Source organism: Mchenga conophoros, linkage group LG17 (genome assembly GCF_057382185.1).
Source record: "Mchenga conophoros isolate Kocher_MC1m ecotype Shallow Benthic linkage group LG17, M_conophoros_male_GT1.1, whole genome shotgun sequence".
NCBI classification, from domain to species: domain Eukaryota; kingdom Metazoa; phylum Chordata; class Actinopteri; order Cichliformes; family Cichlidae; genus Mchenga; species Mchenga conophoros.
This window is the reverse complement of record NC_140542.1, coordinates 26618826-26645912: the sequence shown is the minus strand read 5'-3', so window position 1 is coordinate 26645912 and position 27087 is coordinate 26618826. Positions and strand designations below refer to the sequence as shown.

At 42.1% G+C, this 27087-nt stretch overlaps 1 protein-coding gene across 1 annotated transcript; it reads right to left on the bottom strand.

The window, feature by feature from the left end:
* Window positions 1-175: 175 nt before the first annotated feature.
* Window positions 176-25931, bottom strand: kdm7aa (lysine (K)-specific demethylase 7Aa). Its single transcript, XM_085252274.1, has 18 exons — window positions 25802-25931; window positions 18282-18367; window positions 15971-16088; window positions 14806-14966; window positions 9727-9868; window positions 8854-9040; window positions 8349-8511; window positions 6259-6346; window positions 6063-6169; window positions 5501-5592; window positions 5250-5336; window positions 4703-4948; window positions 4358-4485; window positions 3893-4044; window positions 3715-3809; window positions 3429-3580; window positions 2915-3249; window positions 176-2162 (listed from the first exon to the last, which is right to left on the bottom strand). Exons 1-18 carry the CDS (start codon window positions 25897-25899, stop codon window positions 2074-2076), a joined length of 2526 nt encoding a protein of 841 aa, XP_085108400.1. The 5' UTR covers window positions 25900-25931; the 3' UTR covers window positions 176-2073.
* Window positions 25932-27087: the final 1156 nt, after the last annotated feature.

Here is a 27087-nt window from a genome sequence, read left to right as displayed (position 1 = left end):
TGTTTGTATATTTCAAATCATAAGCCATTTAAATCTGGAAAAAACCATTGCAAGAACCAACACATATTTAAAAAAAAAAAAAAAAAAAAAAAAGCTGAGAGCTGCATTTCAAGGAGAGTGAGGGGGACAAATACTACAGCTTATTACAAACCCTGCCTGCGGGCCAGTTCGTGTTTTTATTCTGTGAGTTAACATGCAAAGACTTCAAAGATTAAAGTGTAGTGTAAAAGAAAAAGGAGGGGTACAAAGGAAACACTGCTTTTTTTTTTTTTTTTTTAAATGTTAATTCTGTGTTTTGGATCTCATCACTCACCTGAGGAAGGCTCACACTGTTCAGAGGGCGCTCTTAAAGCTACATGGGTGCAGAGTCAACTTAAACTAGGGTGTCTTTCCACTTAAACAATGACCTGAACACGTGTTTGGAGGCAGTGAGTGGGAGTAACACCAAATGGGTAAAAGTAGCCTAAAGATACAATGACTGTTAAATCTGACCTGTTGCTTTTTTTTTTTTTTTGAGCTATAAAAACTGAAAAACACTGAAATAAGAAGTTATGAGTGTCTGCATCCATGATGTGTGGCTGGTGGTTAATTGAAGGTTATGTCCATGGCATCATTCCCTGAGAGTGAAGAACTGCACACACACACCTCACATTAAAGAAAAGAAAAAGCCTCAATCATCCACATGTCAGTTCCTCAATCGCTGACCTTTTAATACATCATCTACTTTGGATCAACCACAGTGGCTCAGAATACCTGTTGTTTTGTTTTTTTTGCTAAACGGTGTGGCACTAAGTAGAGAAAGCTCAGGAGTAGATATGGAAGTTTCTTAACCTAGACTATCCGCACATAGCCCATAAACAAACCAAAAAAACCTCTACAGGAACAAAGAGGACGAGGATCGACACAGGCTCTACTCAGCTGGGAAGGGAAAGATGGGTAGCTACTCAACAGATGATCACATGAACTCTAAAAACATCCACATTTACAAAAAAATTTTAAAAGGTTAAAAAAAAAATAAAAACTCCCTACAAAGGGGGGGGAGAAACACCCTCAGGCTCACTGAGGTTTTTAGGGTGAAAATATAATAAAATCATTACCTCTGTTCAATTAATAAATAATTCAGAATCCATAAAAACAATAAAAAAAAAAAATCACATAAAACGCGAAATAAATTAAGCCAGAGTCGTTTCAGAGGTGACGACTTGTAATTCCTATGGGAAAACAAATTCACAGAGAGGCAGCATTTTGAGTGACTCCACCCCCACCTCCAACACTAGGTGCAGTTTTACACCTGTTAAAATTCTGCGAGCAGAAGAAACGCACCAAAGTGCTGCCTCTCGCCCTTACCTCTCTCCTTAAAAAAAAAAAAAAGTTATTGCTGGTGTGATTGAGATAAAGAGGAAGGGTGGGACACAAGCATGAGAGAGTGGAGAGACGTACAAACAAATAAGCACCATTTTGAAATTTCAGTTTCACCACCTCCTCTTTTAGCACCGCGTTTCACCTCCACCCATCCAGGTAAACAGACCCTTCGTCCTGTTCAGTTTGTCACGAATAAAAAAAAAAAAATAAAAATAAAAAATATATATATAATAAAAATTAGGCCAGGGGAGAGGTGGAGGGGTGATCAGCAGAAGGGGGAAATACTAGCAAATGTGACGCAGGTGATCTTGGCATCAGAAGCAGTGGACGTCTTGCCGCCTCACCCTCTCCTCCCGCCCCCACCAACATCTCTTTTTTTGTCCGTCCAAAATGCCCACAGGAGCTTCAAGTCCACCGTTCCCTGCAGCAACATGCTCCTTTCATGTTTTTGTCTTTAGTGTGCTTGTGGTAAAGTCGTGCGCTTGCTCGTTTCCAATCCGATACCCTGTCTCCTAAGCATGCACAGTGAGCGTGTTTTACGTATCAAAGATTTGTTTCATCTCCAGGCAGTGTCCATGTGATTTCATTTCTTTTTTGTTTCATCCACCCTCCCCCCGATATATTTTAACTGTCTGGTAAAAAATACACAAAACTATCTTCTTCTCTCCCCCTGCTCCTGACTCCTCGCCCTTCTTTCAATGTCTGGGAGGGTTACACGAAGACGCGGTTGTGTCTGCTGAGCTTCAGGATCTTCCCCAGTCTCTGCTTGGCTGTGGCCATGCCTTTTTTGGGCCGTTTGCCTAAAAAAGAGAAAAATGAAAATATTAGCGGGATTTATATAGTAACATCAAATAGTGAGTAACATTTCAACTAACTATCTTCTCACAAATCTGACAAATAATCCATCAAGTGGCCTAATCATGATGATAACCATAAGTGGCCCTTAAAACGGGCCCCTGACACCAAAGAAAGCACCTACTTTATATTACAATAATTAAAGAAACTAATACAAATTAAACTAAACATTGTCAAACAGCAAAAATGAAATAAAACATGATAATGGGGCAGGGATAGCTCAGTAGGTAGCGTGGTGGCCCCATGATCGGAAGGTTGAGGGTTCAAATCCACTGAACGGCTACCCTGAGGTACCCCTGAGCAAGGTACCGTCCCTACACACGGCTGCCCACTGCTTCACTGAGTGAATGGGTTAAATGTAGAGAGTATTGATCCCCGTGGGGAAATTAAAGTATACATTAATCGAAATAAAATATACTAACACTTCTTGCATGACAGTTAAGTCCTGGTTAAAATTTGATCAGCTTTATTTTGGAAAGGTTTTTTTCTGTACTTTCTATTTAATTTTAAACAGTTTTTAAACACTGAATACCACCTCTCCCACTGTCAGAGAGCTAATCAGAGAGCTAATTCCCACATCCTGCACATTCCGTATTGAACCATGCTTTATCTTCTGTGCCAGTTAGTGTGGACTGAAACAGCTTCTCCATTTTTCTGCATATTAACAAGCAGAAATGATAAAAGTCACATTTCAAACCTTTTGTGGCCTGATTGCTGATTGGTGGAGGGTTCGGGGCGTGCCTCTTGGAGGGGTGCAGAGGTGGAGACATTGAGGGGTCACAGTATTGGTAGTCCATCTCTGGGCTGGGGAGCCCTTGATTGTCCCAGGCTTCGCTGCTGCTGTTTCCCTGGCTGTCTATCGGGCTCTTGTCCCCCTGCAGTCGGCGCTGGTGCTGCGCCTGTTCCAGCGGGCTGGGCCACCAGGACTCCTGGAGCGAGTCTGCCGTCTCTGACTTGGAGGAGCACAGCAGACCAGCCATAGACAGCATCCCCTGAATGGCCTCTGCTGTGCTGGGTGAGGTAGGACATTCTCTGTAGGAGGAAGACGAGACTCATTTTTAAAAAAGGTGCCCCGATGGCGCCGTGTTCACGGGGGCCTTTCAAGGATTTTGTTTTATTTATTTATTTGGTTAAACGGCCCACGGATAATCAGAATATTTGAAGAAGCATAATAGTACTGGTCACAGGCCTGCCTTGATCTGTTTCCTCACCGTTTGAGTGGTTTGTGTTTGTGCCTGAGTTTCTCGCCAGACTGGTCCAGCTTTATGTGCCCTGAGCCTGTCTGCTGCTCATCCTCGTCCTCTTCATCCTGGGAGCTCTCCGAGTCTTCGTCAGAAGATGATGACGACGATGACTCTTTATGCTACATTGGACAGAGAAATTTCAAAAACATGCCTCAGAAGACAGCGTAAAAAATGATTACCCAAAGTACACTCTGTTCAGAAACACTGAGCTCTTAAACCGGCTGTGTTTGTATAAATCCTGCACATCGTTTACCTCTGTGGGAAAGTCGCTGTCTGACTCGACATCTGACACACTGGAGTGTCCTGAGACTTCTTCCCCGAGTTCAGTCTTCATCCTCTCCAGATCTCCTGAGACACAAAGGAACACATCGTCAGCTAAATGCTTGCATGGCTACAATCGTCTGTTGGTTTAATATTCACTGAAGACTTACTGAGGAGTGCGGATTTCTCAGCTGTGCTGTGCTGTTCCTGACTGTCATACATCCTCTCAAACTTCACGTCCATGCAACCCTTGGGTGGGCCAACAGACAGTCCCTCATCTTCGGACTTTACAGGGCTGCTGCTTCCCGGTCGTCTCAAATCTCTGCACACACAAATATAAAGTTCATGTTAACATGCAGAGCAGGTGACTAATTTATATTGTAATAAACAAGAAGAGGAAAATAAATTGGACTCCTCATCTCCTGACGGCTGCCTCACAGCTCAGAAGAACAGGCTTTGTAGATTAACAAATTCATAGTTTCTGTTGCTGACTAGTAAACCTTTCTAAATTCATTTTTACTTCATGTTATTTTTTTATTCACCAAAGTGGTTTTATGTTGGTTTCTGGAGTTTGTCACCAAAACAAAAGTACTAGTTTGACTGGCTCTGCACACTGATTCACTTTGCTCCCCCACCTGATGATTCTTCCGTTGACCAGCATTAGCCGTATGTGGTTGTCTTCCAAAGACTCTGCAGCAGCAGCTGCAGATGCAGTTGACACTTTGTTGAACTTTGCGTGAACCTTGGCACCAAACGCAGGATCCTGGATACAGAATATTAAAAGTATTGTATCAGTCATCAACAACACACACAGAAGCATTTACAAAAAGCTTTAATCGGTGCAAAGCTGCATTTAAGTGAAGACTCCAACTACAATAATAAGTACATAGTGCACCTTTTGGCCTAACTAACGGCATTTTGGTTTCTTCCTTTAATGTAGATTAAACACACATTCTGAATGTTTGCTCCTTGAAGCTCACCTCCTCCAGTGGCCCGACCTCCAGCCTCTTCAGCACATCCCTGGTGTGCTGCTCTAAGATGTCCAGGTTAGTGGGTAGCTTGGGCGCATGGCGCTCCTGCTCCCTCAGTTGCCTGGCGGCCCTTCGAGCTCGCCGTGCCTGGCACAGCCTCTCCACCGTAGCTCGAGTGGACAGGCAGCCGTTTGATCCCGAAGGTACTCCACTTCCCTGAGATTTCACTAGCTTGCTACCACCCACTGGTTCCTCCTAGAAAATAAATGTAAAATAAATCATGCAGTGAAGGTTGTTACAATGTGCAAAAAATAAAAACAAAACCTACAGAATCAAATGATCATTTTTTTTAATTTAATAAGATGTACAGATAAAGCACATGTAAAACTGTAAAGGGTCAAGAAATGGTGCAAATTAATGATGTAAACACTGAGATTACAGCTTGTATATGTCTAAAATGTGGGTCACTTTTATTAATCACTGACAATACCAAAAGAGCGTCAGCTTTTCTCCCAGCTGACACCACCATTTGCATGAAGTCTAAAAAGCTCCTCACCTCTAGGTAGCGGATTTCCTTGGTCAGTTCTTTAATGAGATGGTTCGGCCTGATATTGTCTGGTACCTCGCTGGTGGGTTCGTTCACCTGCAAAGCCGCAACAGTTTACATTCAAAACAGAGGAGTGAGCAGAGAATCTGCCGCCTGCTGCTGACAGATAAGACTAAACGTGGATGCCTCCGGTGACTCCTGTGTCACAAGAACCATGTGGACTGCAGACATGTGAGGTGTAATCAGGCAGAATTTCTCACCTCTCTTTTCAACCAAGTCTTCAGTGCACTGATTAAAGCCTTGACTCCATCCACTAGGTAGGTCGGTGGAGGACAGTTGTCCTCTCGAAGCTCTGACAAAATCAAAGAAGGGAAAACTGTCACGAGTTTTAAGCGAGAAAGCTTCAAACCTTTTAAAACAGTAATGGATTTCCAAAAAGGTAGCATTAAAAGTGGTGTTCAGCAATGGAAATTTCCTGTGGATATTTTGTGTTTTTAAGTTTTGAGGGATCAAAAATAGTGGGGAAAAAAAACAAAACAAAACACGTCACACTTTGACCCTCCACTATGTATTAAAGGACTTGCAACCCTGAAATTTACTGTCATATGCAGGTAAAATTTTGCATGACTTCATTAAATATACTAATTCTGAGGGGTCAGGTGGGAGGAACTCATTGATTTTTCATGGAAAGACCCATAAATAAATCTTACTGACACCATTATTTTCTTGCCAAATGTTTTGAATTTTTATGTCAAAATGTTATGTTGCGACAGCTCTTATACACATCTCTGTGGCTTGTGGTTTTGAGTTTTAGACTCTCACCTTTTAGCATTTCCAGGAGGTTCTTTGCCACATACCAACAAATGGCCTCAAAATAGGGAAACTTAAAGAGGTCTGGGGTTTTCAGACGACGCTCCATCTCATAACACCTACAACGCGAACCAAACGTTAAGTGCTAAAGTCTCTAGAAAACACACAAAAATCAAGATGCCACACCAGTGGCAGGCGAGTGGTTTACCTGAGCTGCATGCCAATATTGAGGTTGTGAAGGAAGTTCCCTCCGAATGCCATGCAATCCTGAGAGGTGAGAACAGCGTGGATCCAGCCTGCAGAGGGCAGCAGAGCACAGACGTTTACTCAGCTTATCTACTCTCTGGCTTAGAATGATAACATTCTTAGGGTGGGGCAGAGAAATTACACATGAATACCTGAGGAAATAGGGATTTATACTTCGCTTAATCATATTTTCTCAACATGCAGAAAACAAAATTCGTGACAACAAGACTGCAAGAAACTTTTTTATCCTGCTGAGGCACAGTCACACTCAGCAGCAGGAGATAATGCTGTCAATAACGGCTTCCACCCCAGATAAACAGTGCTCCTAATACAACACAAAGTAGGAGAAAACAGATTCTTTTGGGGGGGGGAGACTGACAGAGGCTGACAGACAGGCCTGATAATACGCTTGACTGACCTACTGTGCTTCCTGACCCCAGCTTAATTCCCACCTCTCCACAGCCTTTCTGCCAAAAGCTCTCTTTCACAATGCTGCTTGAGCTTTCTGAGAAAGCATGGCTGGAAGACTGATTGAGGACATCCAGCAGTTGACGGGCTGAACTGAGCTTTGTCTCTCCGTGTGCCGTAGGGGGGCAAGGGTGAAGGAGCTCTATGGGCTTAAAAAGTCCATTGAGAGACTGATGGACAAATAATGGTATGACTGGATCCATTAGCTTCACTTCAGCGAATCAAAGCATGCTTTGGTGTCATGCTCAGTTAGTGACATGACATCAAAACATCTTTCTACCTTCTTAATGCAACATCAGCAGCGCCACCACAAGGCTGCATAGTCACGTGTAGTAAAACGCCTCAGTGCTACTTTCATCATATGACATAGGAGCTCTGTCTCTCTTCATTTTTCCCTGTAATTATGATCATTAAGAACTGTTTGGGTTGTTGCTCAGGAAGAATTTCCCTCTCTGTTATTTTCCTTTGGCAATAATAGAGGACCTTAAAGGAGCCTGTATTTTCCTGGCAGCATCCATGGGAATCATGATTATTTTTCACTTTTAAATGCACATGGGGAAAAAAACAAAACAAAAAACAGGCAGGTCAGCAAAGCTGGCGCAAAACTGTCAGGCAGTCACCAGAAACAATGATTTAACATCAGCGACACAAACAGCTGCACGTCTGAGAGTGTGGAATTTATTGTGCTTGGAAACCACACACCATTATCCAAGACTTTAAAAGTACTTTGATGACTAGTGTGTTTAGTTTGGTTCAACTAAAATGTGTGTGTGTGTGTGTGTTTGTCTGGTCAGTGATGTTTGTTTAGGCTGGTGTGAAAGCTCTCAATCACATCCTGGTGTACCGACCAAAGATCCCTTTCAAAAAGGTGTGTCAGGATAGCGGACGTGACTGAGCACGAAAGGCTGAGCTGATTTTAAACCCACGTGTAATATTACAAATAAGCTATGAATACATTTGTCCAAATCATTTGAGCTCTGCACTCGTGCTGACCTGCATGTTTTACCAGTCAGTCAACTGTGCTTGCATCCTTTTTTTCATAAATACATTATCTTTAAAGAGTGGATGTTATAGTGCTGTAACATGCCCTATAATAACAATAACATTGCTCATCTCATCATAAAACATATCATAGCTGACTTTTTGAGCTAATCGTGACAATTAGTAAAGTACAGATGATAAGCTGCCAGTTATCCAAATTTGATTTCTTCATACGTCCAATACCTAGAGGTCTACATAACTGCCATGCTCACGGATCATAGCCTGAACATAAACCATCATTTATCACAATCGTCACTTCTATCAAACAGTTCTTGAACATCCAGAAGATGGCGAGGTTACAACTTTCCAACTGTTTGCCAACCAACAACCAACTGTTGTACTTTCAGAAAGTACAACCCCTGTCAGGTGGGACTTTTTGTGGGGTAAAATAATCTCCCTGGAGCTTAATGTGCTACATAGTTCCTGTGATAGAAATACAGAGTTTCTCAGGAGGTTCCCAGTTCAAACTGACCTTAAGAAAGTTTTGAAAGTACACTTAAAGTCCTTTACTTATCAAATGTGACATTAAAACACCTCACTGACCTGTAGGGATGAGCAGCGTGGTTCCTTGGGGTACAATACACTTGTAACACTTATCCACTTTGTCCCCAAAGAACACTTCGCTCTGATTGGGCGAGGAGCTCCATGCCTCATATAGTGCAAGATTGGTGAGGGTGGGCTTGATCAAGTAGAAGACTTTCTCACCCTGAAAATCAAAAGAAAAAGGTATTTAAGGTAACGAGAGGTTAAACTTGTGAATGTGACGGCACTGCTCTACTAAACACCCGCCCCTCATTCAATCACAAATTAAAGTTAGCTGTAGTTTTCAGAAGCGAGGGGGTGAGACCATCATGATGAGTGCTGCTGGCTGTTTTATGAATTAACTGGATGTGAGAAGCAAGGTGACCCTTCAGAGAGTGCTAGTCTGACCTAAAAACCTCAGTATTTAAAGAAACACTGAATCCCTGAGCTTGATGAACATCAGGGTGGCATGTTCCTCTCTTTAAAGGAGAAAAAAAAAAAAAGCTCTTTAAATCCACACACTCACCCAGAGAACATGATACCAGACAGAGGTGCCTCCAAAGTCTATGTGGAAATCTGTGTAGCTGTCTTTGACCCCCATAAGGCAGTACTTCTGGACAAAGGGTTTAGGGAAGAAGGAGTCGTCTGGCCAGTAGTTCTCAACCCAGGACAACGTCTGAGCCACGTCAGGAACCTCCACCAGCTTTGCCATCCTGCGGGTGATCAGAATCATGCAGCACACTGAGCTTAGGAAAGTTTTAAAAACATATCTGTAGGTCCCTGATTTAATCTCAACCACATCCAATACTGTAGAGAGACTCGACTCTACCCTCAACAGAATAACAAGTCACTGAGGTGAGACTGTAAACGTCCAGCACAATCAGATCTGATGGTAGCTGGTCTTTAACCTGCTAGGTGCCTATAGTGCAAAGTCCATATGATGTCAGACTGCACCAGTGTTAGAACAAAGCAGAATAATATTCTCGGCATTCATCGTTATCAAGCTGTCATCATATAAGGAGCCTCCAGCATGCTACATGCTCCCTCACCTTCACAGTACTCCCAGTAGTGCAAATGCCTGTTTTGTTGTGTGCTACACTTAAAGAGAAACTGAGCAAAATATCCCAACCTGATTCTCACAAATCTGTCTAAAGTGCACGTGTGAAAACAGCTTTGGCTACATCAGAAGGACTTTAAATCGAATGTTGTTCCATTTCTTTCTATTAACTCAGGCAACTATTAAATCAGCTGGAAGCTTCCATTCAACTTTACATTGATATAGATGGCCTTGGTAAAAAATACATCTGGAAGTTTTGTCAAACCTAGTTTGCTGACTCTTGAAGATACTTATTCCTTTTTCGCTTTTAAATCACAGTGACGGACCTGCAGCATGGCTTACTTCGTGTCAGAGAACTCCAGGCTGATGAGGTTGAGGACTTTGGGTCGATGGGGATTGGTGAAATACTTGATAAACTCGCTGAGCTTCATCTTGCTGTCCGCCTGCCGTGCCACATCTATCACGTCGATGACTTTGTTACCACCTAGATGGGAATGAAGTGCCTTTTAGTTTGTGCAATATCAGATTAGATGTTCTGCAGTCACAGACTCCTGAATGAAAATCTTCAAACTTTTTAAATGACTGCAGAGTAGGTGATGGGGTTCAGAGGGGTCAGCAGCCTGCTGGCATCCTCATGTGCTTTTAGAGATCAACCCCTGAGGAAAACTGGCATTAATATGGCAGCATGGGGAGGGGTTGTAGGGGATGCAAGCGAGACAATCTGTCAATCTGTCCAGACCACCAGTCCCAGAGGAAGGGGAGTGGGTGGAGGTGAGAGGGCTGCTACGTTTAATAGCTGTGTGTGCGTGGGAGATCTCAAGCATATAAGGAAATATGTCTGTAGATGTGAGAAAAAGTGTGCAAAAGCTGTGTGTGCATGTGTGTGTTTACTCATGGGATAGAAAACAGATGCTAAAAAGGAAAAGAGAAAAAAGTCAAAGAGAGAGCAAACAGCAAACAGCTCACAGTTGGGAGGCTACAAATCACACGCAGTGACACGCAAGGCCGGAAGTAAGACTGGGGTGCAGTGTGTAGCAAGACAGCTGGTGGTTGTATTTTCCCCACACCCCTCCCACACACCTTTTTTATTACCCCTGTGCATACTTGTGTGCACACACACACACACACACACACACACACACACACACACACACACACACTCTCCTCTAAAGGCCCAGCTGGCCAGCGTCTGATGACAGAGAACAGGTGGAGTGAAAAGCAGTCAGTCACACAGTGCGAGACAAAGCTGCCTGGAAACCCTGCAACGCCGAGCTCGAGCACTGGGTTCACAAACCCAATTCAATGTTTTTATTTAGTTTTTTTTTTTTTTTTATTAATGTCAACAAACTAAAGCACCGCTGAGCCAGCTCGAGAGACACTCAATCTAACCGACATCCCACCATAAAGACAATGATATATGACGACACCCAGTTATGTTAAAGAGCCAATTAACTGAGATAATTGTTGCAAATATGTCTTTGTCATCAGACAGGAACCAGAAACTTGTTACTCACTGCATTAATTTTAATGTAAAACAATTATTTCCTCATGAATCAAACGTTTTGGGAGCAAAATGCTGTAAAAATAATTAACTCAACACTGAAATCAAAAGATGAATCCTACTTTATTTTTGACCGTTTTGTAGGAATGAACATGATTGTAACTATGAACATGCACGGCAGGGTTTGTTATATTAAATACTGGGATGAGGGACTGGAATAGCTCCTTCTATAATAGGTTTTTGTGAATCGGGCTTTAAAAAAAATATATACTTTTAATAAAGTGCTGGTAATAAGCCATTGCCTGTCAACAGCAACCTTTACTCTTCCTCACAGCACCAGTTGGGTGCTTTAACAGGTGACCTCAAAGTTGAGCTGAGTTTAATTTGGTATCCACCCATTTTGTGCTAAGTGTCATAAGGAAAACTCATATTAATATTAGTTTAAGCCAGTCAATGTGATCTGATTAGTCAATAACAAGCATCAAGACAACTTTGATGGTGCAATACAAACTTGGTTTTCCCTTTCTGGTTTCTTTGTCAGGTCTTGCATAGTTTCATGTAAAACCTCAAACCATTTCTAAAAAGCTTTGCCCTGGAAGGAGTTTTTCAAAATCTCCAATGTCTGTGACCTAAAATGCTTTTCATGTGTGAATGAAAGACCAAAACGCATTCAAAAACCAACTTCTCCAAGACACCTTTCTAATGTGGACAGGGTCTCAGTGTAGTTAGCTTCTCAAGTGGCTTTGCTCATTTGTGTTTAGTTTTATTAGCTTCAATATTAGTTCAGTTCCTATGACAGCTGGGACATGCTCCAGCTCCTGCTACAGCCCTGAAATGGGTAAGTGGAAAAAAATTGAAGAATCGATAGTTTCAGGTTTGGCGTTTTTATTATTATAAATGAGAAGTTATTTGTCAGGGTCTCTGTACACAAATAACAATGTTCATCAGGCAGACTGTGCTAACAAATTCCATCAAACAGAGACAAAAACTAAAGACATTTTCTCATTTTTTTAAATTTCAGTCAGTTTCATTTTTTTCTAAAGTTAGCCAAAATATTTTTTCACACCCAGTTTGAGCCTTTATTTTAGTTTTAATTAACTGTAATGCCCTTGCCAACATCGGCTGTCATCCTTCAGTTGAAAGTTTACATGCCAGTTTACTCTGAAACAGCTGGCATTAAACCTAATTTTCTACATCAAAGTACTCAAGCGGTCTAGAGGCTGGTCTCTGCAGCTGTCATCTGCATTCTTCCCCTCACAGAAAGAGAGAGGGTTGCTAACGGTGGGTCGCATTGTAACATCTTAGGCTGCGTCTACACAGGAAGTGATTTACAGAGAAACGGAAACCAGAGAAAGTTAAAAACATTCGACAACTACAGCCAAAAACAGGAAAAACACAGAGCGGGCCAACGCCAAGACAAACTTCACTCAACTTCGGAGCAAGCATTTGATACCAGTGATTGGCACATAACAAGTTAATAAATGCATAACAAGGTAACCTAGGCAACCAGAGCCTGTGTCCAGAGATGAGTGAATACTTGTTGGTAATTAAATAAATTAAGAATAATTAGGTTTACTGACTGAACCCTTACTCCTTCCTAGCAAGGGCACCTCGCCCTGGTTTCCATTCATTACAGTGGGGCAAAAAAGTATTTAGTCAGCCACCGATTGTGCAAGTTCCCCCACCTAAAATGATGACAGAGGTCAGTAATTTGCACCAGAGGTACACTTCAACTGCGAGAGACAGAATGTGAAAAAAAAAAATCCATGAATCCACATGGTAGGATTTGTAAAGAATTTATTCATAAATTAGGGTGGAAAATAAGTATTTGGTCAATAACAAAAATACAACTCAATACTTTGTAACATAACCTTTGTTGGCAATAACAGAGGTCAAACGTTTACTATAGGCCTTTACCAGGTTTGCACACACAGTAGCTGGTATTTTGGCCCATTCCTCCATGCAGATCTTCTCGAGAGCAGTGATGTTTTGGGGCTGTCGCCGAGCAACACGGACTTTCAACTCCCGCCACAGATTTTCTATGGGGTTGAGGTCTGGAGACTGGCTAGGCCACTCCAGGACTTTCAAATGCTTCTTACGGAGCCACTCCTTTGTTGCCCGGGCGGTGTGTTTTGGATCATTGTCATGTTGGAAGACCCAGCCTCGTTTCATCTTCAAAGTTCTCACTGATGGAAGGAGGTTTTGGCTCAAAATCTCACGATACATGGCCCCATTCATTCTGTCCTTAACACGGATCAGTCGTCCTGTCCCCTTGGCAGAAAAACAGCCCCATAGCATGATGTTTCCACCCCCATGCTTCACAGTAGGTATGGTGTTCTTGGGATGCAACTCAGTATTCTTCATCCTCCAAACACGACGAGTTGAGTTTATACCAAAAAGTTCTACTTTGGTTTCGTCTGACCACATGACATTCTCCCAATCCTCTGCTGTATCATCCATGTGCTCTCTGGCAAACTTCAGACGGGCCTGGACATGCACTGGCTTCAGCAGCGGAACACGTCTGGCACTGCGGGATTTGATTCCCTGCCGTTGTAGTGTGTTACTGATGGTGACCTTTGTTACTTTGGTCCCAGCTCTCTGCAGGTCATTCACCAGGTCCCCCCGTGTGGTTCTGGGATCTTTGCTCACCGTTCTCATGATCATTTTGACCCCACGGGATGAGATCTTGCGTGGAGCCCCAGATCGAGGGAGATTATCAGTGGTCTTGTATGTCTTCTATTTTCTGATGATTGCTCCCACAGTTGATTTTTTTCACACCAAGCTGCTTGCCTATTGTAGATTCACTCTTCCCAGTCTGGTGCAGGTCTACAATACTTTTCCTGGTGTCCTTCGAAAGCTCTTTGGTCTTGGCCATGGCGGAGTTTGGAGTCTGACTGTTTGAGGCTGTGGACAGGTGTCTTTTATACAGATGATGAGTTCAAACAGGTGCCATTCATACAGGTAACGAGTGGGGGACAGAAAAGCTTCTTACAGAAGACGTTACAGGTCTGTGAGAGCCAGAGATTTTCCTTGTTTGAGGTGACCAAATACTTATTTTCCACCCTAATTTACGAATAAATTCTTTACAAATCCTACCATGTGAATTCATGGATTTTTTTTTCACATTCTGTCTCTCACAGTTGAAGTGTACCTCTGGTGCAAATTACTGACCTCTGTCATCATTTTAAGTGGGGGAACTTGCACAATCGGTGGCTGACTAAATACTTTTTTGCCCCACTGTATATATACACACAATATATAGTTCGGATTGAAAACAATAAATAGGTCAATTTAAAGACTTTCCATCATGTGTAGAACTTTTTGACCAATCTTTGACCACACACCGAGCTGGCAGCAGAAATGCTCGACAGCATCGGCGTTTACTCCAGTTGTCCCATTGTCTTCAAACTGGAAGAACTGTAATCCCACACTCAGACCCCAGTCACAACACCTGTGCCTTGGCTTAATGCTCAATAGGGCATGGGAGAGAGAGATAACGTGAGAAAGGGAGTCTGTAATCTGAACTTAATTATAAAAACACTGGTGGGCTTGGTAATGGGCTTGTAATAGGAGCTGGGAAGTAGCAGGCTGTTTCGGTAAGGAAGTGCAGTGGTCATGGAGAGGGCAGTGAAAGCTTAGCCGTCGCTCATTTAGAACGCATTCAGCCATCGTCTGATGCCTGATAAGTGGGTTAAAACCCATGAACCTGGAAACTGGTTCATATTGACACACACAGATGGCGCCTGCTCAGCAATGGCCACTTAGCTGGCTGGTGTAGCGTTATTTCATTAGCTTTTAAGCAGCTTCCAATGATGCTGTGTAGTCCAATCACAGAAGTCACATCCTTCCCAGACAATAAACACTAATGTTTTGTTGTAAATTACATACATACATGTGACAACAAAGCCAAGTTTTCTTACCCACATACTGCTCCACATCTTTGACAGAAAAAGTAGAGGGGGGTAGTTTCAGACCCAGACCCTCCATTTCGGTGACTGCTATGGGGTAGTTGAAGCCTTGCCTCTCCAAGTACCTGGTAGTCACCAGCTCACCCTTCATCCGTATCAGAATCTCCTCGGCACTGAAAACCAGATTGTAATAAGTTAATTCAAGCTGCCAGTGTTCTCAAAATAAAACCATAATGGTTTTAGCCATGCAGAGAGTTGCTTTGTTTACTTTACTACCCAAACCACAACACAATATAGGTGAAAATATTGTGTTTGTGGTGGTGGTAGCATTTTGACCCAAAAAGAGCCTACAGACATGCAAGCTGCTCTGTGAGGTGGTGATTAGGCACACTGAGAGGATTACCCAGGTCACTACATATCACCCATTTAATCCTAACGACAACCTTGGTTTTTCACCTGAGATAAAGTCAGGTGAGCCACTGACTTTTCATAAAGATTTCTACAAAAATGTGATCACAATCAAGAAAACTCTGGACCCAGTAATGTGTTTTTCTTTCTTAAAGCCACACTGTTTTGTGTGACTAAAAATATTCCAAAGCTACACATTTTTTCCAGAATCAGTGGTCGTGAAAATGTAAATAATCCACACACTGGAACTATTTTCTTTTATAGAAACAGAATCAATCAAACTCCCACTAGATATCTGTAAACGTGAGAACACAGAACAAAACAGTTTGCCTGGCTTAAAACCAAAAGAAGCAAGCGTGTACATATTTATGTCTTCTCCTAAATCCACTTTAACCTGTATGAGCATTAAGTTAAGAATTTCGAGTTTTTTCAGCAAATTAGAAAAACAATCCAGTTGGTCAGAAGGATTAAGTATGAGAAAAAACATTTCCAAAATGAAAGAGAGAACTGGAAAAAACACAAACAAATTCTCATACATTTGCAGTTTTTCTCTTTTCCTTTGTAACTTTCTAATGCAAAGCCTTACTTAAGCCTTTAACTGCATAGACAACTTTACAGGAGCCCAATTTTGAGCCTTCAAAAGTAGACATGATTCACAAATCAGAAAATCGCACTTTTAGTTTACCTGAATAAAATATTCCACTAGGCAAGGCCTTTAGAGTTTTAAAAGTGTGGCTCTTTGGGGAGGGGGGGGGGTGTTGATATCTACCTGGGGAATGTCCTGTTTTGGAGCTCCTTGATAAACACTGAGGTGCCAGCCTGCACCGGCTTCGATCCATCGTCTGGCTCTGTGTAGTCATGCCTGTGCCAGTTGTTGCGCTTTTTCACTGCAGAAAACAAAAAAAAGTAGGTTTGAGTTTCACTGGGCTGTCTCGTCCTAATGTAATAATGCCCTCTTGAAGCACCTTCACACAACAACATTGTAAATTATGCAGATCACAATCACTTGTCACAAGCACATTAATTCACTACTCAGCCCCTGTGCCCAGGGGTGGATATCGAGGGGTTTGTCCAATCAAAGTGGAGGGTTTACAGCACCATTCAATTAGCTTCTTAATGTCTGCCCTCAGGGTTGTCAAAGGTTAACCTATTCCCCTCCCCCCCTTAACCAAAAAAAAAAAAATAATATGACTCGACTAACACTGCAGAGAGCGGCCTTCCCCCCGGGACTGTCCAGCATATAGAGACATGGGTGAGACAAGGCAGAGAATCAGAGTATGGTGCTGTTTTCACACATGCACCTCAAAGAATTAGGTCATACTTTCCGCTGTTGTGCTTTCTCACATGTAGCACACATCAGGAAATAGTTTGCTTCAGATATACTGGCTAATGGAAACACTTTACTGTTTAGGCTTCAGAGCTGCCAAGATAACAGATGCAAGAGGGTGCCAGGGCTCTAGAGTGCGACCAAATTGGTCGCAAATGCGACCAGATTTTTCAGTGGTGCGACTAAAAAAAATCTTAGGTCACACCGGTGCGACCAACTGTTCGAGTAAAAAAATAAAAAATAAAAAAAAAGTCTCTGCAACTCGGAAAGTCTCCGTGTGGTCAACAACAACATATCATGCCCATATCGTGGTCTAAACCAAGCAGAGACAGTCAGGGGCGGTACCTCTCTGATTGGTCATGTACGTTTGAAAGTGCAAGTGGATAGAGAGGGGTGAGCTTGAATAAAGCGATATCAATTCATTAAATCCTGAATCGACTTTTAAATATGAATATGAATTCCCTCTTTGCTGTTTTGCTTCCACCGCGATTAAAAAAAAAAAAATAAAAAATAAAAAAAAAATCCCACTTTATGCACAGCTCTCTCTCTCTCTCTCTGTGTGCACTTCAAGAACAGTTTCCCCATCTCAGATCTCTGTTTTCTGCATTATTCATTCGCTTCTTACCCACCAATATACCGTTATTTACAGCACTCTTTCTTTCTTTTCTTTTCTTTACTTAAATGACCTCGGACAAGAAAGCCTATTTTCTGCTGTTCAATACTGAAAATATTTAAACTTTTTAAAATTATACAATATTGCAGAATATTTTTAAGGTTATCTGCTATAAAAAGCCAGGCCAGGAAAATCTCCTTCATGTTTTTCTGTGTTTTTTTCTCAGTTTGACACAAAGGCATCTGCTGTGATGCTCACAATTCTGATGAAGTCTCATAAGTGTCAGTACTGATAAATGATGAGAATTATAATATTTCTGACAGTCTGAGGCAAAAGTGAATCGAAATCAAATGGATTATAGAAATCAGTGATGATGCCCAGCCCTAGTGAGTAGCCTAGGCCTGACAGAAGTGGATGTAGCTGTGGGTAATAAGAAAGGATGAAAAGAACTATTTATAACTTTTTGGTTAAGTTAAGGCCTGATCCATCTGAAATTCATAGCCAGTGCTCTGACACGGAGCCATCAACCTCTGAACTTTGAAAAAGCACAGTGTATCCAGAAAACACATTATATGCTGCAATAAATGCACTGCCCAAGTGTCCCCTCTCCCCACTGCCTTTCAGCGGCAGGCAGCAGCAAACAGGTCGTCAGAGAAGGCCAAGATGATGATTAAGTTTAACATTGTCTACAATATTGCCAAAGAGTGCCAAAGCACTTTAAGCACAAGATTGGTAGTTAATCATTTACAAATCAATATTGTCTGTATAGACAGCAAAAACCCCCACCACTACCACCACCAAAAAAAAAAAAATGCACATGTAAAACAGCGGTGTTAAGCTATGCGGTTGAAAAATTTGGGTGCTCCCAACTTTTGTGCTGGTGGTTTCTTAGGCGCACCAGTGCAACCGTTGCAAAAAGTTAGTCTAGAGCCCTAGCGTGCACAAAACAACTATTCATAAGTAGTAAATGCACACTAATATTTACTGAGATATTTGCTGCAATCTGACATTAAATGGACTATGCACTATGAAACTGCCAGGTTGCATGCACCAAGGTGTCTAGAAAAGTTCAGGACTGCAGTGTGTGTGAGTGTGTGCGTGAGAGAGAAAAAATGGCTTCAGGAAGCAGCAAAGACTCACTCAGGGAGGGTCCGTGTACGACATCACAGTTGGGACAGTGGTAAACATCAATATCCACAGCATGGTGCTCTTCTACCTGTACACAGCTGGAAAGAAATGAGATACAGAGTTAGGGCAAGTCCCCTACAGAGGTTTATACCGTTTTTAAATTGCCAGGAAAAGAAAACACGCCATCACAAGATTTTGCCCAAACATATACAAAGCATTTACTATAATAATGTATGTATGTAATAATAAACCCTACCAGCTGAAGGCATTCATTGCATTTACAATATATATGGTCTTTCCTTATACTTTAAAGTTCCTTCAGATAACTTATCCTGTAAATGGTGGCATATAAACCACTTTCAATCTAACTGAAATGAGTGGAACAGGTCTACTGCTTTACAAGCCCGTTCAGAAATGAAACGAGGACACCACAATCTTTATCTGACCTGGACAAGCTAAAGCATATGAAACGCTCCCAAACTCCTGTCAAATGCTGTGTGTGTTTCAAGCAGAGATGCCAGGGGTCACAGGTCAAAGATAAAAAGAAAGAGGAAAAAGCAGCGCACACTTAGGTCAGGAGACCAAAGATAGCAGTTTTATTTTTTTCCCCTCCAACAAATGTTCTATCATTTCACAGTTATGGCTTCATTATTATTATTATTTTTTTTTTAAAAACAAGCTGAATGATCTGGCCTCTTCTCATCATATAATTTGCAGCGCATTTATCAAGAGGAGCTGCAGTACAGCGGTGTCACTCATGCTGCTACTACCCCTGAGTATCCTGCAACAGCCAAGCCACAGGAACCAACTCACATGCATTCCTGGGTTGCATACCGGAGCAGCATGGGTTGAACAGCAACTTTGTTCGGATTGTGGACAATGTGTATAGTGTGATAAGCCAAAAAGTACAAACTAAAACTGAACTATCCTAATTCACATGACCATCCATCCATTTTCTACCACTTATTCAGGTCTGGCTCACAGAGCCAGCAGCCTAAACAGAGATACCCAGACCTCCCTCAACCCAGCTACCTCCTTCAACTCTTCAGATGGTCAAAAGAGGCAGTCCCATCCATCCGAGGGACGGAATCTCTCCTGCATGTCTTCAGTCTGCCCTGTGATCTCCTTTCAGCTGAACATGCTTGAAACACCTTGTTCCTTAAAGCCCCAGGATCCTTATTGGACGCTCAAACCGACTCAGCTGGTTCCCTTTTTATATTTAGGAGCAATGGCTCTACTGAAGTCATCACCTTTCTAATGAAGACCCCGAATGCTCTAAAGAGGAATAGGCGACGGTTGGACTGCAGATCAACCAGTAAATCAACTGCTCACATTCGCTTTCAGCTCTGCACACATCTGACAATCCTCCCGTGTCCTCCTTTCCTCACTTGTTGAGAAGTCCCTAACATAATTCAAACTCCTTCACTTGGGGCAACAACATATTACCAACCAAGCATGTAGACTCCACCCTTTTCTGACTGAGAATCGTGGCCTTAGAAGTAGAGCCCTGGCAGTTTAGCTTTGAGCTCCAAATCAGCCAAGTGTGAGATGGTGATCAATGAAGCAAGCAGGACTGTGTCATCCACGGAAAAGCAAACACTTAAACTTCAGGCCACTGAAGCCTGCACCATCCAAACTAAGATTGTCTGCAATTTGTCGACTAGATGACTAATCACTACTGTCACTAGTGTGCACCTGACCTCTTCACTGATACCCAGTGCTGATAAATCTGCCCATTAGCCACTAGATGAAAGTTAGCACAAATCTATAACATTTCAGATTCAAACCCCCCCAAATGATGCAATTAGAAACTAACAAATAACTTAGACTCAATGCCCCCACAGTTTTCTGTGAACATTGAAAAAAGTAACTAAAGTAAATTTCAGTTTAGTTTTAAATTTAGCTTCCTTCTACATTTTGCCCATAGTGTCACAGTTTGAGAACCACATTAGTGTTTTACTTCTTCTGACTGCACGTGGCATCAATTTGTGGAGATTCTCTTCCCCTGAGATCAGTACTCCAAAAACAAATGAAGAAATCTTGTTGCTTTTTTTTTGTTTGTTTTTTTGAGAGAACCAGACAGACGCCAGCTTCATTACTGGCCTACAAAATCCCTTCCTGCAGCACAGCAAAAAGAGGTTTATAAACAGGTTTGTTGCTGATATAACCTTTGCTTTTAAAGGTGAAAGCCTGCAGGGGGGATAGAGCTGACCGAAGCCTGCTATCAGCTTTGATCTACAAGGAACTGCAGGAAAACTGTAAAGGAAATAAAGCAGAGGGCCATTAACTCATCAGGAAATGGTGAGCTTGTGTGAATGCCTGCCACCCCCCACATCACCCTGGTGCACAAACAGGATATCAACCATACCACACAAAATCTGAACTGTTGTTGGTTGGGTATAAGGGCAAACAAATGCATTAGTACAGTAACTAATTAAATATCCATTTAGCTGTAAAGAACTCACATTTATCTCTTTTGAAAGTTACTTTTCCACTCTCCTACAACATCCATAAAAGACAAAAAAAAAAAAGCTGAGAGAAGCACTCCTGCTCCTGCACGTGAGCAAATGGATAACTAGCAGTAACAGTGTACAGTGTTTGGCTGGCGACTAAGCCTAGCTCATGTATCAGGAATCTTTGTTCAAACATGTGGCCGTTCGCTGGGGGAAAGCATGAGTCACAGCTCTCTGCCGCTGGGTTCGCTGAGACGTGTGAATACAGCGTGTGCTCTGGGCTGACGTGACCTTCTTGCTACTTTCCTTTATATAACACCGCAGTGGGAAATAAGGGCACTGTGCCACATACGCCACCCTGACTCAGCGCGCGTGTTACCTGTAATGATTACCACTTTAACCCGAGCTTGTGAGTCTATGTGGACTTGAGACAGCAAATGTAAAAATGGGAGAGGAAAGAAAAGAAAGGGGCCAAGTATTTCCTGCTGCCTTACTCGGGCTTGATGACTCACCACAAAGCGGGGTGAGTGTGCAAACAGCTCTTGAACCGACATGAACCTCATCTGCTCAGTCATACGTCATCTCAACTCATAAGATAGTGTTATCATGCATTGTAAGACAACAAAAAGGTCAGAGAGAGTACAACCAGGGTGAGCAACACAGATACCCCACAAAACCTTGCTTTATTCCCTGATAGAGCTGCCCTCTGACAGCACTGCAGCAGATTACCGAGCTAAACATCCCTTCCTGAATGAGCGGAGATGTGTGTACTTGGCTAAACCCTCGCCATCAACAGCCCCTCTCCTCCACTTCCTCTCATCAAAGGCCTCCTTCCTGTGTAACTGAGAGGGTTTATTCATTAGTCCACGCACTGTGAGGGGGTTCATTGTCCTCAGTGATCAGTGCAGAAACACAAAGGCTGGAGGCTGGCATCGCCATTATTTTAAGCTCTAAATAACCGCTCCGCATGGGGTGTCGACACACCTACATTAGGGAACTGGCAGATCTCTAATGGATGGGTGGTGGAGATGGAGAGGATATGAGGGCAGTTAAACACACCTGGCTGTCTTTATGTGCCCCAGAGGAGCACCTGACTCGTCCGAGTGCGCTCAGGCAAGGCTTACATAAACAGAGCCGGACTTGGACAGCAGTAAGAGCCACTGAGGTCTGACAGATGGATAAGGCTCTGTCATTCTGCCCTCAGGGGTTAAATAATTTTAGCCAGCTAGGCATAAAAGCAACATATCACCCGTGCATTGTTTACAGTTTGAAGGACACAGCAGGGCTTTCTGTAGTCAGCTGGTAAACAACAAAAAGAGGATCACTTTGTTGTTTATAGGGTGTCAGGGAGCCCCTGGGAGTTTTAAACAACTTAATTGTTTTCAGTGCAGGTTGAGCTGCCCTGAGGCCCGCAAGCACTGGGACTCTGTTTTCACATGTCTTCAACATGGCTGAGCCCCATTTAAAACCTAACGAGTCATCAGTCTTACGAGTGTTTGCTGCTGAAAGACGCAACACAACAAACACAGACTGAACTCGCTGTGCAGATTCACAGTTCATAACATACAAATTATTGATCTATTATTTTGGTACATCAGCTATCAGTTTGATATTGTAATTTAAAGTGGTTTTCTAAACTTCCTTTAATTTGAACTGTGTGGTATATTCTTTACTGTTATAATTCAAACTGACTAGTAATCAATACATGATGCTTTTGACCCTTAATCGACTTTGATTGAGCCAAATGTAATGTTATTTCCACCCCAATGAGAGTCAGCTGAATATAAACAAGAGCTATGAGGCTGTCTTTACTTCAGCCAATCAACTTATCAGACATCTAAACAGATGATCTGAAACATCACAGACAGCAGTAGTTTAAAAAAAAAAAAAAAAAAGGGGGGGGGGGGGGGGGGCACTTCCACTTAGCCTAAACACCAAAAAGGCTCTCCACAGAGGTGATCTATCTCTCTTTAGTGTGCTCACACTCAGTGCGACATTGACAGATCGCGCATTGAACTTGGCTCGCCGTAGCTCCCATCAGTCATTCGCTCCATCTCATTGAGCACCACTGGTCTATCATCGCCCCCACTGTCCACACGCACATTAGACAATGGGCAGACCGGAGGGCCTGACACCTACACTGTGATCTGATGTGACCTACCGGGGATTTACATCCATAACACTGATGTAAATTTGCATCTAAGAAACGCATGAAGCAGAGGCAGAGGCATTTACAGAGGCAGGTCTTGCAATCAGGTGAGGCTCAAAATGATGAATGGCCCTCAGACTTACACCTGAAATCTAAACCAAAGGGTATAATAGTGGGTTATACTGCTTCAGGGCACTGTTACCCCTGCAGATAGTCAGGACAAAAACCTGAAGGGGCAGCAAAGTAAACCAAAGAGGTCAGAAGATTAGTAACAGAGACCCTCAGAACATTTCTTCTGCAAACAATCATTTTGTATTTTTTTCAAATGCTTTTTTCTCATTCAGGTGTAAGTCTACCACTGTAGGCAATGTATAACTTTTAGATTAAAGTATTTATCAAATATCTAATAGGCACCAAAAAATATTCTGTTGGCCCATGAGGTTAAAGTACCATTTTTAGAAGCAGTTACAATAAAAGACAAAATTTCTCTTTTAGCACATAAAAGAGAAGATGTACACAATGTGGTCATTTTTAACTTTACACAATCTACCTTATTATCTAAGCACTAATTCCACTTAATTCTGGAAATAGTACTTTCCAGTACTCTGAAAGTAGTATTATGACTTTAAAGTAAAAAATAATAATTATTCAACTTTATTCTTGAAGTAGTACTTCTATCTTGTTCTCATAACAGTACTTGACTTTATTCTGGAAATAGTATTCAACTTTTTCCACGAAGTAGTAATTTTATTTTCATCTTGAAGCTACTTCGAGTAGTATTTCAACTTTATTCTCATCATTGCATCTGACTTTATTCACAAAATAGTATTCTACTTTAGCCTCAAAGAGGTATTTCCACTTTAGCATCAAAGCAGTAGTTGTTCCCAACTGGAAAAAGTATTTCTGTCTTCCTCTCAAAGCAATATGTTGACTATTTTCCTGAAGTAGTAGAGGGCTATGCTGTAGTTAATGTAGATTTAATGCAGTATTACAAATTTTGAATTATTAAAGAAATACTATAAACTAATAAAACTGAAGTGAATAAGAAACACAATGTGGAAACTAACTGAACCACAACTGAATAAAAACAAAAATGAATATGACTGCATTAAACTGTAATAAAGAGATTACTGAAAACATGGGGGGAGTTTATCAGGACTTTTTTTCAGCTTTCCTGTAACCTCACTCTTTACAAATCTGATGCTGATAAACCGTGACACTGATTCAGACAGCCTTACCACATTAAAGTACAGCTTGTTTTGTTTACTGAAACACAGGTGATAGAAAACAGGACACTCTCCAGCAACCAAGACAAAAGTCTCCCACACAAACACCAACAAGAACTAGCAGAATGAGCTCCTCCGCTTTCCCCTCCAATGGCGTGCCATCACCCACAGCCAGAGAATATCCCTTTCCTTCTGGCCTGCCTCGTGGGAAAGAGGCTGGAAATGTGGCCGTTTTTGGAGCTTTGCTGTGAGTATGTGCGTGTGTGGTGTGTATCTGCTTATTAGTCATCAATGGGGGAAGCTCCAACATTTGTTCCTTTTCTTGCTGGCAGATGACACACAGCTAGTCTGTTTTGGCGCTGACACACCACAAATCCTGGCTGCTGAGTTTTTTGGCAGCACACTTGGTGGTTACGCAATGGCTTCCGTCATTTCAACATGAGCAACCCCCCACCTTAAAAACCAAAAAAACAAAACAAAACCCAGATTATTGTATTCCTAAGCAGTCACTGTGGAAATGCACCCACACAGGCTGACTTGAAGAGTTGCCTAGGTCAGCCCATGGACTTAGAGCCACATTAAAAAAAACAAGAGAAAACTGCAAAAGAAAGAAAGTCGGATGCTGAGAAAATCTCATGCTCAAGCAGTGCGTCACAATATTAGGTGTGGACTGAAATTTGTACATTTTAGGCAATGTACATTACACAACATTAAGATTCCCATCAAGATTTCAACAGCTTCCACCTACATCTACGCATGAATCACAAAAACATCTGCTACCTGCAATCACAATAGAAAAGAAAAAAACAAACCCCAAAACAAAACAAATACAACACACACACACAAAACCCAGACACGTGCCTGCTTGGTACCTTTAAATAATTCCCCTGCTTGCCACTAGGGGTCCGAGGCCATGTGCCTCCTCTTTCTAAATAGGGGGGTGGGGGATTTAAATTTCGCCAACTGTCAATCAAAAGCCAAACCATAACAATCTCCTCGTTTCCCCCACTTACTTTCTACCAATATCAAACCAGCATTTAAAACAAAGCTCATGTGTATTAAATAATAGATATAAACTACCAGCTTGCTATATAATTAACGTACAGGTTGTGCCCAAACAAGTTGAAGTTGTTTATTAGATCTTCTTGTATCATTAAGTTTAAAATACAACTCAGACGCCGCCCGAGGCTGCCGTTACCTTTAATAACCTGCCAGCTCTGGCACACTTTGTACACTAGGGCTGGTTTAACTGGATTTAAAACGACTGAATCACAGCGACATCAAAATTAAAGTTATCCTTTAAATAACTCTACGGAAAGGTAGTCACGTACGCTTTTGATCACCCGTGTTGACTGAAACAGCTCGGTATACCATCAGCTATAAGATCTACTTTCTATTGGGCTCTATTTAAGTAAATGCCGCTGATTATTATAATAACTACAAAGAGCTGGATCATGTCGTTTTGTTTAAACTTATCTGCGGCACGATGGAGTTCATTAATGTTGTTTTTAGGGGCGCGAACCCCCACTTTCGCCCGTAAAGTCGTGTCAATAGACGGTTTAAAACCCCCGTCGCCCACCGCTAACGGTTAGCACGCTAAGTTAGCCAAGACCGCTCAGAGAACCGTCGCCTTTTCTTAAAAAACAAACCGTGTTTCTCGCCTCCATGTAACTACACCTCTTTAGGATGTCGCAGACTACATACCTGCCGTGAAACCAGTCTTTACAGATGTCGCACTCGATCATAAACCGGCTCACATCGTAGGGCTGCCGGCAGACACAGTACAGCGGGGCCGCCGCCATCTTCCTACTGTCCCCAAACAACGCAGGAATGAAGCGGGCGGGGATTTAACCCAACATCCGGAAATACCCGAGGGGGGAGCCGAGCACGCACGAAATCCGCCATTCTGAGGCAATCCCACCTCTGACGTCAGTTTCCAGATTATGCATTTCCATCTGGTTGTGTGGGCACACCAACAATAGACGCAAACTTTTTTCCAACAAAGGAATGACATAAAGGGCTTGGTTTTAGGCGTTATGCTACAATCGGATAAAAGCGAAAAATCAGCCTGTAATTTAAATTATTCTGATGAAATAATCTCCATAATCTGCTATATGTATTATTTTACCATATTAAGATGTTTCTTTAGTCGTATTACATTTTAATATGGATATATTCATTGTGTTTATTGAGCTTCACCTTCCCGATTTTATTTAAATATTAAATATTTCAGATCAAACAAACTCTAATTTTAGATAAAGTTTTTTATATGATCATTTTAAGGGAAACATCTACCTGGCGCTGTGTGAAAAAGTAATCTCCGCCTAAACCTAATAAGTAGCTGTGCCACAGAACATTTTCCCAAAAGTCTCAGGGATTGTCAAGATGTTGTTGTTTTTTTTTGGCAAATGTGAGACAAGCCTTTGTGTTCTTTTTGTTCAGCAGTAGTTTTCTCCTTGGAACTCTCCCATGGATGCCATTTTTGCCCAGTCTCTTTCTTATTGTTGAATCATGAACTCTGTCCATAACTGAATCAAGTGAGGTCTGCATTTCTTTAAATGGTGTTCTGGGTTCTATTCGGACCTCCTGGATGAGCCATTGATACACTCTTTGAGTCATTTTGGCATCCTAGTGACTCCAGGGGAAGCTTCACCACTGTTCCAAGTTTTCTCCATTTGTGCATAATGGCTCTCACTGTGTTTCGCTAGGGTCCCAAAGCCTTAGAAATGGCTTTGTATCCCTTTCCATGACTATGTTTCCCAGTTGTTATTGAATTTATTTAGATCGCAGCAATGGTGTGTTGCGTTTTGACATCTTTTAGCCTACTTCCCTTCATCAGATAGGTTTTATTTACATTATTTCTTGATTCAACAGGCCTGGCAGTAATTAGGCCTGGGTGTGGCTCAGTCAATTACTTTTTGGGACAGGTAGGTTTGGATAGCTTTAAGACAATCTTCAGTTGTAAAAATCACAACAGCCCTCTTACAGAA

Coding starts and splice junctions, on each gene's coding strand:
- kdm7aa (XM_085252274.1), bottom strand. CDS start 25,899: ATGGCGGCGGCCCCGCTGTACTGTGTCTGCCGGCAGCCCTACGATGTG. Junction 6,347..8,348: donor CACGCTGCTCATCCCTACAG/GTCAGTGAGGTG, acceptor TGCCCTCTGCAG/GCTGGATCCACGCTGTTCTC. Junction 4,949..5,249: donor AGGAAATCCGCTACCTAGAG/GTGAGGAGCTTT, acceptor TTTATTTTCTAG/GAGGAACCAGTGGGTGGTAG.